Raw genomic sequence first — 13,888 nt, 5'->3', positions numbered from 1 at the left:
ATCTGCTCAAATTAGAGGAAGTGTGCAATGGAAATACCACTATACTGCACAGAGGTAGGAAAGAGGAAGGGAGAGGACATCTGTCCCTCAAAATGAGATGTTTTTCTTTGTTAACTCATTATTTAAATGTCCAACTGAGCAAGAGCCTATTTCCTCGTGTTAGCATAGACTGCCAGCAACTACAATTCATTTTACTTTCACGTTAATGGAAAAACAATTTAGGAACCTTATAAAAACAAATCTAATGTTTAGGACCAAAGCAGGTATCAAGTATCCTTTTTTCCTCTTGCCAATTAGCTACCAAAATGCTCCAGAGAATCTGTTCTTGCTAACTTGGGTTAGCAGTAATGAAACTGCTTTCTGGACCAGCGTATCTCTTACTTTGGACACCCTGACATCTAACCCCCCCACACCTCTGTCTGGTTCAAATGAAACATTTGCTATGAAAATAGCAAAGTCATTTCTAAACTGCCTTAGCAGATTTTAACAAGAAAGTTAATTCACAGAAATGTTAGAAGTCCTCTCTCCTCCTGCTCAAAGCTGAGAAATCAGAAAAAAATCATGAAAAAGGTAAGATTAGCATTATGCATTTGTCATCATCTGCATCTTCAGAATAAGGAAAAGGCATCAATATAAACTACAAAATCAGATTATAGTAATGTTATAATTACTGATGAGGAACCATATTCATTATAATACAGTTTGTGCAATAAGTATTGAACTTCATCAGATCTTTAAACTGTACTTCATCCTTTAAGAGTTCATTGGATCATGAAAGGCAGACTCTTTAGCTTTCTGTTTAGCAACACTTCTCATATCACTGAGAATTTCTTTTTAATATAAAACTAGGGACTATTTGCATGGACATTTCATTTGGTCCCTATCTGAATTTGAGAGCTTCTGATTACAACTTCCAAACTGATTTTCTAGAAACTGACCACAGTAGGAAATTACAACCAGTAGCAAAGAAAAGATGACGAATTATTTAAAGAAACTAAGCAGTTATTTTCAATAAAATAAGAATAACCCTTGTGTCAGCTGTGGAAGTAACACCTACCATTCCATGTCTTTGCAGATTTCCATGAGCTACCCTTTTTAAGTACCAGAGAACCACCTGTTTTAGTCTGACATTATGCTTACACCAGTATACCCACATTAAACTACAAAAGACCCACCAATTATAGTAGAGTTTTGCCAGTGTCATAATTTATCTGTAAACAAGTTTAAAGCTGTGACCTGTCAAGAGTGATAGTTTTTCTTGATAAAATGGAAGAAAACAAATAAAGCTCACAACTACTTTGGGTTCAAACAGTAACAAAATTAAAAAAAAAAAATCACACTGACTGCATCTACACAAGTTGCTATTGCTAACTGTGCAGTAGTGTCACATGGCAGGAAGCATAACGCAGCACTACTGTGTAGCAGTAACGAGTTAGTACACAGTCAGCGTCACTCAAAAGCTGTTCGGTGACACTACTGTACGGTAACTCTAGTTACTCCGAGTCATTTAGTACTTGCTTATACAAGTACTAAATGGCTGCGCAGTAACAAATGTGCAGTCAGACTCTCATGTAGGTGCAGCCACAGTGCATGTAAACATGTAGAAAATAACCAAACCATTAGCAATAAGCAGCATGGGCTTGTAAAGCAGCAATCATGCCAGAAAGGCATAATTTTACAGGATTACGGAATAACCAGACAAAAAGAATGAACTCAATACAAAGCATGTTGTTTTCAATGATGCATTTGAGACTCTTCAAATCTTACTTGAAAAATTCCTATCATGTGAACTGACAACTAACTGAAAAACTGTAGGCAAACAGTAGTGACAAACAGCATGGCATCCAGCCTGGAGTGGGGTGACTAATGGGCTATGATTATGCTTTGTTTTACTTAAAAGACCATCTTTATTTGTTTCTGGGAAGAGGACAGTAAGAAGGCACATCAAGTTCATGACACTCATCTAGGAAGCACAACATTGAGGAAAGGGAAATTACACAAATGGTCTAGAAATATGGGCAGGAAATCAAGAGAGTAACTGAACACAGAAAAATGCAAGTTCATGTTTCTGTGGGAAAATAATCTCTCACACAGATATTCACATGGACAGGAAACACCTTGATTTCAACAGTTAGGACAATTTACTGTCTAGCTGAATATCTGTCCCCAGGGAGCAATACTGCTGAAAGAGACCTCAGGCAATAACAGACAGAGATTAAGCATAAAATGCACTTGTTGTGTACTACATAAAAAAGAGATTAAAACACAGAAGAGGAAGGGGATACTTGTACTCTCCTGAAACTTTACCCGATATACTTTTTCAGCAGTACCTAAAAAAGGAAAATCTAGTGGCAGTTCAAAACTGACCAGTGCAAATCATAATATAGAGCGTCTTGGAATGTGAATTGTCTAACGGATGTACAATTAAAAAAAATCCTTTCCTTTCTTTAAGTCAGAAAAGGGGAAACATAACAAACAGTGATGGGATAAAATTAGATGACTAGGCTGACCAAGAAACAATCACTGGATTAGGGCACAGAGCACTCTCTCAATGACAGCTGAGGAAGCCTTGGGTCTCAAAATTTTAGCACTAAAAACATTGTTAAAAAATACATACTAGGGAACTAGCACGTACTGGGGAAGAGAGGGACAAAATTTATGATAGACTAGAGGAGTCTGACAGGTCTTTTTTCATCTTGTAGCTTATATGTCTTACTGATGCCATATGGACTTCAAAATATCCTTGTTCTTCGAGGCAGAGACAGATTGGGATCATCACAGAGGCATCTCTTGCCATTAGGAGATTCATATGGAATTTCTCTTCCAGTTTACCTTACAAGATGGTTTGGATTTGCCTTTGGTACTGTCGGGTCTAACAGAATATCCCCATGTTAAAGAGCTGGTTCTTTACCATAAAGCATAAAGGAACTTGAACTCAAGATAGAGAAACAAAATCATGAAGACCCACAGCTCCAGGATCTTCCACTGCATGAAAAATCTGGTTGGCCCAACTAGAAGTGCACTAGGAAACAGAAAAAAAACACCTCTTTTTAATCAAAAGGTATTGGGCTTTCTTTCTCCAAAAAAAAGAAATTCAGCAAAGTATGTTCAGAAGGCATATGAGATCTGAATTATTACTACCATAATGAAAGCCAGGTAGAAGGTATTGATAATAAACAACTCGACTGGTGGAAGACTTGGAATATCAAAAGCAAAGGTTAAGGCTAGGTCAGGAATTTATAAAACAAACAAACAAACAAAACACACACCTTCCTGGGCTCAGCAAAACCTGAAAGCTTGAAGCTTAATCTTGAATACAGCGTAGAAGCAGACTTTCCAATTTCATAATAGTAGCTATACCACAACTTCAAATGACTTGCAGTTACTGCGGACACACTATTAACTGCTTCATTCTAGACACATTAACTCATAGTACATTAAGTTCCTCGTGACTTAGAAAGATGAGGATCTTCTATTAACTGCATATTTGATTCCCTATGAAAGAAGTCTTAGTTTTATTTTCCTTAACACAGAAAAATGTCACTTTAACATAATATAAGATTGTGCAGCAGAAGCCTGTAAATTTGTTGTGCCTTCATCTGTAATGAGAGTGGCTCTTAAGGAGAAGAGCTCAATGTATGAAGATACAGAAGAAGCCAGTGTTATAATGATGTTATTTTATACAACAGCTGTTAGGACCTGAAGCCTGTGCATGTATATTTGTATAGTGAGAGTGATTTCTCCAACACTTGTATAAAGAAAAGTGATGGGTAAAATAATGTCTGTTAATACAACTTCTTTTAAACCCTGAAAAGTTCGAAGGGGTAATTTATTCTTAGGAGGGTGATCAAAAAAAGAATCATTGTCTGACTCTAGATAATGATATGCACTGGTGTTATATATGATACCGGATCTTCTCTCTGTAGAAATTCTGGAAAAGTTTACCCATTTTGCAAACTATCATATTTTGCTTTCATAAATACCAATAGGGAATAAAAATGAAATGATCCTCCTTTAATGGACAGGAAACTCATCTCACTTTTGGGGTAAACATGGATAGTATTAGCATCTAATATGTACTTTCTTTTCTTTACCAAATAGCATATGAAGGATGATAACTATCTTATTGAAGTTAACTGATATTAGCATCCTATATTTATATCAAACCCTTTATCTTAAAAGGACAAATCCTTAAGACGTCTTTAAGGTCAGAGATCACTACTAAAATACAGCCACCTCTGGAGCAGTACAAAGAACCTATTCGGCAGAAGCAAAGCTATATAATGATTTTTAGGAAAAGATATGAATAGCTCTACTTCACCAGGAAGTAACCTAGCTCTTGCAAATTTTATTGTACTACAGAATAGCAGTGACAATACAGTCATAATACTCTGGCTGGCCAGGACTGCAGCAGAAACACAATTAGATAATAAAGTATGTAACAAGATTGTAATTATGTGATGCATAAAGGCTAGGGAAAAGCCATTCAAAAAGCCTGAGCCTGAACTGAATCAATCTTTTCAGGTTAGTCTAAGTTGGCTAAGTTAAATCAGTTTTGTAACCAGACAGACATCCCAGACATGCAGGCACATGCCTGCAGTGGCTCAGACTAGAAGCTAGGGGGCACTAGACCAGCTCTCCCTTCCTTTCCACAGAGCTGTGCTAAGAGGGGGTGTGGCCTGGCCCCGGCAGGATGCTCTGATTAGGGTGGGGTCCTCCCCCTCCTGACCACCCTGCAGGGAATGTTTATCACCCCTAACTCAAGTGTTTATCAGCCCATTAAGGAAACAACAGAGGGACATGACCAGCTGTCTGTTGATTCTGCCTTTGTCCCATCTGCCACAGCTCAGAGGTAGGCAGCATGTGGTCTGCTAGCTAATGCTGAGTAGTGTCTGTGAGGGACGGGGGATGCTTGCTTAGCAGAGAGTGGGGAAGGGCGGTAAGGGAGAGCAGGCAGACACTGCTGTGCCTAGAAGTCTCTGTGGAAGCTGCAACCAGGGAACAAAGAGGAGGGGTCGGCCCTGCTGTGGAGAAGAGAGCTCCACCCAGCATGCTGGGATGCTGGGGGAGTCTGATTTAATTTAAACTAGCAAGGGGTCTCGGACAGACATTGCAAAAACTGGTTTGAGCCAAATCAGTTAAGTCTGATCCTATATTCAACCAGGTTTATCTCAAACCCGTTTCCCAGACTGGTTTGCCATTCTCAGACTGGTTTATGTGCACTGAACTTATGTTCTGGTACAGGTTTAGACCAGTTTCTGATCACTTAAACCGGTTTGTGTGTAATGTCTGTCCATAGCCAAGAAGCATGTATTGTGATATGACCAGAATTTCTCTGAATATTGTCAAAGCACATGACAAGACAATGGTGTGTTTATCAATGTAACCATGAGCAGACAGGACTCAAACATGACATGCAATATGGGAGTTCTCTCTCCTAATATTCATGTATATCTAAACATTTAGTAAATGTTTTTAAAGCTCTACTGAGACATGACAGACAGCAATTTATACTAGAACTTGAAGTGTTTGACTGCAAAACCCTAAAAATACTTGACAGCTGAAGACAGAATTTAACTTATGAAAACAGGTTGTGAATTATATTTTCTATAGCTATTTATTTGCTTCTGAAAATCTTAGATAAAAGGAATTAAAGAATGCGCATATTTTTGGCATAATCTTACCAAGCAAATCTCTTCAATGTCAAAGCCCTCTTCTTACTTATAGTAATTCTTCACAAAGTATTCAGATCCTAAATTCTGAATCCTTGTTTTATATAAAGATAATGAAATAAGGTAGCTACTTATTCTGCTCTGTGTGGTAAAATATCGTATTCTACAACATTTTGCTCTTATAGTATTTTCATGACACCAAACAGAGAAAAGAGTATATCATTTGGGCTTTTACTTCTGATATTACACACTGGTAAGATCATACTATTGTTACTGTCCCATTTTTCAGGCCTTTATCTTAATACTTGTATGCAAATAATCTTGTAATGACATTATTAACAAGAGTTGGAAAAAAGTCTTGTATTTTGCTAAGAAAAACAGTACTGCATGCTGTGACAACAAACAGATATTTCTTCTTTTGTTTTCTGCTTAATTGATTAAGCAGAGAAGTTGGCAAAGTGAAGGACAGACTGCTCGGAAGTGTCTGCTTTGGGTTTTTGTTTTCTAGCCTTAGATGCGATAAAGTAAGCTATTGCCCCATGGAGTATGGGTATCTTCTGGCAACAGTATGAGCCTGGGCCTAAAAACGTGTTTACCAAAGGCACAGCATTACAGTACATGCTGTATCTACAACGCAGGCTGGCTGATCACAGATGGAATGTTTAAAAAAAAAAAAAATCACAAGTTTAGCAACAATAATATATTTCAAATTATTGTCAATCCGTAAGAGAATCCATATTCTGATGGAAAAAGGTACATTCTATTTGGCTTACAATGGATTTGGAAATTTGATAGGGTAGGGGCTGAAAAGAGAGACGAGAACACGTTTACCCGCTGAAATTCTATGGTAAACAGATGCTATGGACCCTGTCAACATATGATAAGGAAGGACAGCAAAGGATAGACTGAAAAAATTCCACTATGGGAACTGCTCCAATTTTACTCAGCCTTCCAAGTGAATAAAGAACACAGTTTACACTTATCTTGTACCTCAACTGCATTTTATAGCAAGCCACAGATATTGTCTATTTATTCAGTAACTGAAAATTAGCATAATTGAGGCCCCGTTATTTGCACTGTTGAGCATCTCCTGTATCTCAGCTTCCCCTACAGGAAGACTGACTGAAGCACATAGCACCTCACAATGTAGGACCATTAAATCGGGGGGGGGGGAGAAGAAGAGTTGGGGTTTTTTTTGTCAACTTGAAAAACCTTGAACCTGTGGATATCTTTGGAATTACACTGATGTACTCAGGCGGAGACTGGGCAAGCTCAAAATGGATCTCAAATTAGGATTATCAAACACAGACATCATGCACACACAAAACACCACATGCAGAATTCTTGATCAGCAGCGTATCTTCAAACGCTATTTCATGTTATCCACCAGCTTGAAGATATAGAAAAGAAACTAATAAAAAATACAAAAGGCACTTTAAAAGGGTAATTTAATGGCTTATATAATCACACATACATAATTTGTAGATCCATCTAGTCACTTTTTTAATTGCCAAATCATTACCTAAAAAAGGGAACAAATCAGGGTAAGAAAGAGGTAAAAGTGAAGGGTGAACAACAGTATTTAGAGCAGTATGACAGGGCAGTAAGTACCTTTCTAACAGAGAGAGATTTAGCGGGACTAAAGGCCTGCTCTGTGAGATCGAGCCCTTCAATAGTTTCCGTACAGTCTGAGAGGGGAGCATCCTGCAACAGTAAATTGAGTAAACAGAGCAAACCGAGCCCGGACTTTAAAACATCAACCAAGAGCATTATGATGCTAGCTAAAAACATGCAGAAAACAATAACTGGTAAAACAGCAATGACAATGAACTGACATGCACACAACATCACACCCAGACTGAATAACGCTATGATTGTGATTCGACTAGTCATACTTCATAAAGTACATCAGAAAATACTTAACTAGTACCAATTAAAGCAAATAACTTAAGTCACTGGGCTGTGTTCTGGATTGCATAACTATGCGACTTTAAACAATAATGGAAAGATAACATCTTTATTCAATGTATCTCAATATACTACTTATACCGGAACAGTTTTACTGTTGATGCACACCAAGAATAATTTCCTTTTATCCCTAATTGTTATTCAAATAGTTGGTTGTGAAGTATAAGCTTACATTTGATAACCATTATTACGAAAGGTGAACCTGCTATTTCTCATCTCTTAAATTTTAAGGTACATATACATGAAAAAGCCCAAGTTGTCACAAAGCCCGACTAGTTCTGAGCACATTAGGATTCTCACCCACATAAAGCCTTTTTCAAATTTCATGCATTACATTCAGCAATGAATCCAACAGCATCTCAGACATGCTTGAGCTACACAATTAAGCCTCTACGTTTCTGACCCTGAGCACTCTCGCAACGACAATGGCATTACCTCTAACACTTACCTTATAAATAGTTACTCTCTGCCAATTAAAGAATATTTTATAGTGACATATTAGGTGAAAATAGATGATATTGCACATTAACTTTAATTATGTTGTAGGCACTCTGTGCTCTCACCTGCACAAGACTCCTGTCCACAACTACCCCAGAAAGAACCTGTGACTGAGGGCCAGCAGTTTTAATATCTTGTAGGTTTTGCTCCCGGATCTGTGAAGAAAACAGCAGAATAAATACATGCAAACCGTAGAGAGAAATTCATAGTGTCAATTCAGCTGGAGAAAACAGTGGGTCAGTAGGCTTCAGGGACAGAACTTCATCTAGAGCAGCGGTTCCCAATCTATGGTATGGGTACCACCAGTGGTACGCATGAACAGACTTATTATAATTACTTTATATGACAAAAAATTGCTGGTGGTACTTAAGGTTTAACTGAAAAATTTGCTGGTGGTACTTAAGATCTTCTTGTTGTAAAAATTGGTGGTGCACAATTTGTCAGAGTTTGGAAACTGCTGATTTAGAGTACATCACCAGGGGCTCCTTCCAGAGGTGGTGCAATCAGCCAATCACCTACCCTGGAAATCTTTGAGACTGGACAGTCACTTTGATGGGGTCACCTGACCCTAGCTGTCTTTCCTGCCTAGTGCAGGGGGGCTAGACCCGATGATCTTGCAAGGTCCCTTCCAGCCCCTTACAGTCTATGAATCTAAACCACAGCTCTGCAGATGTCAATGAAGCTGTGACAATAAACACCAGGTGAAGAACTACTCCTGGATTCCTACAGATCTAGGTGAGTTTTTTATATGCCCATCAGCTTAGTATTTAAGTACCACAGCACAAGCTCTCCTTCACCATTTATTTCTAGCATGGGATAAAAAGTAGAAAATCAGGTAGGAGAGAAAGCCAGTTTGTGGGGAAAAAGCATTTTCATTCAGCATTTCACTCCAGGTCATTCTTTTACCATACTGAACCTTATTTAACCATGACCATGTTCAGTCTTGTTGCCCCTAGCCATATGCCATAGCCACTCCCCACAGAACAGAAATCCAAACCAACAAAAGTTTTCAAAAAATACTGTTCAAACATGGCGCCTTACCTTCCCACTGCAAACTTGCCAATGAGGCCTATATTTTCACGAGGGCACATAGACTGTCGCCTCTTTGAAAGTGTATAACCTAACATTTGTATATGTACAAAAGGATATTTATAAAAGTAAAAATCACCAAACAGCACAGTGTCTACTTGTATATCCACCGGCTTTCTCTGTTATTTCTTTACTGCTTCCAAGTTCCTTTCTGACAGAATGTGAGGATGGAAACAAAATAATTCCTGAACTTGCATGTCTTGTGAGCACAATGAAGTTATAACAACTGACTCACTAAATTATTTCATTCGTAAAGCTGCAGAGGAGGATGCATTTAGAGACGGCCATCCTTTTAGTCATATGTTAAAGGGACATTTGACTTAGATATATATTGAAATAAAAAACAACTTTACCTAAGTTACTATCAATACTTGAGATTAAACACTGAAAAATGTAAAAACTTGCTTCCTCTATACCATGAATGGGATCGCAGGACAGTGACAGTGTGGGGCCAGGGTCCCGTGATCCCAGCCCCAGCCCCACCCATCTCCCAGATGCTGCTCCCCACCCATCCACCCATCTGTGGCCCCATCCCAGCCAAGCATGGAGCAGAGCCATGATCTGCCACCTGTATGCCCCTGTGATGGGTGCTGGTTCTGCAGGCAGGGACATGCAGGGAGCAGATTGAGGCTCTGCCCCAGGCCCCAGCCCCACATTGTCACCACCCTGTGATTCAGAGGTCTCCTTGGGGACTGGCTGGATCCTGCGTGGGCAGGGCATGCAGCCAGGTGGACGGGATGGGGCTGCTTAGGGAGTTTTGGTGAGCTGTTGTATGGAGTGAAGGGGTGACGACCCAGCCCACAACTGCTCACCAAAACTCCCTATGTGGTCTGCAGACCCAAATAATTGCCCTCCCCTGCTCTATCCTATTTATAATCTTGGTTTACTCTTTAAATTTCTCTTAGCTGGAATAAGGAAACTTCATGAAAACAGTTTTCTTTTTATTTCAATTTGTTTTAAAAAATTTTCATATTGTAGTGTTTGATTCTTATACACTACAAGTACATGGTTATTTGTTAAACAGCAGTCTTTATTTACTCTGTGGCTTTGTAATTATGGAAATATTTTTCCACTCAGGAAGGACTCAACCCAAGTTAAATTACCATTGTTAGGCATTTTAAAGACAGGCATGTCTACACAAAAAACACTGTACCATCAGCCTGAGTAGTACAAAGAAGCAAACTTTAACTTCTGACCACTTGAACCTTCCACAAGTACAGATTTCAGTTTTAGCATCTATGCTTTTGGATTGTTTATGTTGTATTTCACTTCCTGTGTTAAATGATAAATTATTCCACATCATTATGACGATGAATGGGCCTGCTCAGTCTCCGACCTTAAACCAGACAGTTAGCACTAAACGGTTTTCATGTCAGTCATAGTGCTGGGGTGATGCTGTTGTTGTGATAGTCCAGGAAATATACAAGAGGCAAGAATTCGTGGGGAACTCTGAGTAAGGTACTTATGATACCTGAAAGTTTGCCTACATCCATCCCAACCGTGCAGTTGGTCCAATAAGAGATATGACCCACAAGAATTCTCTACCCTTTCTACTACTGGCATCAATTAACAGCAAGACATTCTCTGATCTGCAGGATGCCATGCATAGAGGCACTCGTGGCACATGTCACAGGCTGGCTACCCCCGCACTATTCCATGATGGTACAATGTCTAGAAGAAGTTTTTGTTTAATTCCTACCACAGGAGTGATCATACCATATCATGGCCACACCATAAGCAGCAGAATAATAAACATTATGTGTGCAGCTACTTCATTTTCAGAAACTGCCTCCTCCCCCCACCTCTGCCCCTCCCTTCTCCACAAAAATCACCTAGAAATTTATTACTTGGGTATAAACACTGGCCAACCACCGCACCCCATGCACAGCATGAGGCTCGAGCTGGAGCATGTATTGGTAGTAGCACTCCTAGCTGGTTCAGGGTGCATGCAGCACCTTTAACAGATCAGACCAGATAGGGCATGCACGGCCAGATAATTTTGCCACCCATGCTGTAGCTGAAGAGCAGGTCTGAGGTTAATATAACTGGGTTTGGCTCGGTTTTTAAAAATTGGCATATTTGAATCTGATTAAATATTAAAAAAAAAAATTGTCCTGATGGAGTGAAAGAGGAGACAAAAGAAGTCTTGATAAGATAGGTAACAAAAGTCTATCTATCTTTTTCAGAACTTAGTTCATCGCTAAATGTTCTTGATTTTTGCCTCTAGTTTGAAAGATAAGGATAATGCAGATGCCATTCTTCTGATTGCCACAAGACCCTATTAAAAGCTAAATATATCAGCTCCTTAAAAGTATGCAATTTATAATCAACAGTGATTGCAAATTAAATTATATAATTGCTATTACAAACCTTGTTCCTCATTTCTTGGACTTCTTTTGGGTTAGTGTTCAATGGAACAAACAGGTTAGGGACAGCAGAGGTGGCAGTTCTATGTCCATCCTCTTTAGTCCACTGTAATGTCAAGAATAGTTCAACAGTCAGAATTGCTATAATGGTTAGGGACATTCCAAGTAGCAAATTTACATCACAACTGGTCATGCATTATACATAACAGATAGAGAACTGAACCAATGATTATATTTTATATATTTACAAAAGCACCTAACCTGATTTGCTCAGAAATTAAACTGCATCTTTGCACACATTAAAATGAGATATATTAAAATTACTCAAACTAGGGACCACAAAATTGGGAAAAGAACAAAACTAAATGCTTAGAGACACTGTCAACTTGGAAGTCACTTCTGTCCACAAACTTTGGTATCCATGTTACACCCAGATATTATTGTACTGGAAGCATTAATCAGCAGTTCCTTCTCCTGTGTACTTGACAGCACTTGTGTGCTTACTCAAATTCACTATTCTTCCTACAAAGTCTTTGCTTGTGAAAAGACACTTATCAATGCAATGGGAAAACCCATTTCCAATTAAGGAAGTTAAAGAAATTGAGGTATGCTCTCTTTCAACACTTGTGTTATTAGATTTTTTTTTAATGTCTTATTTTTTTAGAAGTGAGTTGACAGGGTCCCTTTACATACAGAAAAAAAAATCTATGCAAATATAGTGCATATGAAAGCTAAATAGAAGTGTTTTAAAATCCACCTATTGTGGTTTTCATAAAGGTCACTCAGAATTCTAGCATAAGAGAGCGATCATTGATTCAATCCTCTGATACTCAACAAACATTAAAGCAAACTCAAAGCATAAGATGACAGGAGTATGAAAAGCAATGTGATGTCGCTAACCAGGTTTAGTGAATGATTCTGTACTGTGAAGCAAGAGTGGGCATCACCAAAGTTTTGCATTAAAACAAACTACTGCGTAAGAACGTACTGTTTTCAAAATTAGTTCTGCACAGATAAACAGCTGTACAACACAGCAGCCTAGAGGCACAGTTTGGTGATGTCGAATATTTTATATAACTTACAGCTCAAAAGGTTACAAAAATATCCCAAACACAAACTTTAAGCGCTTCATGAGTTCTTCATAGTAGGTTGTTTTACATGATCAGTGCATCTAGTATGTTGAAAGGATCAGCCATTTTTTTTCTCTCTCTCTCTGTTCCTCAAATGCACAATATTAATAATTTCCAATTATGGTTGCATAGAAAATGCACTGAACATTAAAACAGACCTATTTTAGAGAGCAAATGCTGTGCACTTTTCTGAGTAACTTCAAAAGACAAAGATAGCCAGAAATCGTAAAACTTTATAAAGCAACAGAATTTTAAAATGTTTTGCAACTGTAAAGTAAAAAATGGAATGAACATGGAGCTGTGGAATACTCACTGATGATTATCTTCTCAGATAAAAATTATTCCAGCTTTTTATTAAAGATAACTTTTAGTCAAAACAATAAAATAGAAATACAACCTGTGTGTAACAAATTCTTATGTTTAAATTAAAACAAGCATTAAAAAAATAAATAAGCAAACCAGAGATACTACACAAATTTTATACTGCTCCAGAACAACATTAAAATTAGATTAATTTCTGAGTGGGGTTTGGCTTCAAACTTCTGCAGCTATTTCAGTTGTTAATTAATTTAATCATATTGCAGGTATGTTAAAGTTAAAAATCAAGAGTTTCACTCAAAATGTGTGTGTAGTTGAAAAAGATCCGCCCCCGGGCTATATTATACATTGAGTTTAATATTGAGAGATGATGACACCAAACATGGATTGATTTGCTATTTCCTTTAGCAACAAAAAAACCCAGAAAACCACCATAAATGTACACAGAGAACCTCTTCTGCAGTTTCTTCAGGACTTTCTAGAAGATGCACTATATAGACACTTTTAAAAGATCACATATACCAACCCCCAGTTAATAGTTCTGCAAGAAAATATCCGTAAAAATGTAGGAATGTTGACTCCATATTCAGAAGGGGAAAAGAGTTTTGTAAGGGAGAATGGGAGAAAGGAGAAGTACAGAAAAAAAAAACCTTTCACTCATTAGCTATAGTAACAAGATTATCTTTCTGAGACTCACCTGTACTACAACTCTAAGACCTACTACATCAGGTCTAGAGTCTGTATTTCAGCTGTGCTACATCAAACATTACAAAAACCTGCCCAAGCACAAATTCCTATCTGCATTTTCAATGGAAGCTCTGTTATATGTTAGAGAAAATATAAGAAA

General features: G+C 38.1%; 1 protein-coding gene across 8 annotated transcripts in view; it reads right to left on the bottom strand.

Moving 5' to 3' along the window:
• ADD1 (adducin 1) overlaps positions 1 to 13,888 on the bottom strand; it is a 113,304-nt gene that overhangs the window by 11,665 nt on the left and 87,751 nt on the right. For 5 of the 8 annotated variants that reach the window (XM_019552671.1, XM_019552673.1, XM_019552669.1 and 2 more), the window contains exons 11-12: positions 11,598 to 11,699; positions 8,204 to 8,293 (exon numbers count right to left, since the gene is read on the bottom strand). In XM_019552671.1, the coding sequence (XP_019408216.1) occupies positions 8,204 to 8,293; positions 11,598 to 11,699 (192 nt within the window). Of the gene's footprint in view, positions 1 to 7,283; positions 7,377 to 8,203; positions 8,294 to 11,597; positions 11,700 to 13,888 lie in introns of all 8 variants that reach the window. The other 3 variants (XM_019552668.1, XM_019552672.1, XM_019552666.1) reach the window with 1 other exon arrangement.

This window comes from Crocodylus porosus, unplaced genomic scaffold (genome assembly GCF_001723895.1).
Source record: "Crocodylus porosus isolate Cpor-Errol unplaced genomic scaffold, CroPor_comp1, whole genome shotgun sequence".
Lineage (NCBI taxonomy): Eukaryota > Metazoa > Chordata > Crocodylia > Crocodylidae > Crocodylus > Crocodylus porosus.
The sequence above is the reverse complement of the archived record's forward strand: the minus strand, read 5'-3'. Positions and strand labels throughout refer to the sequence as shown.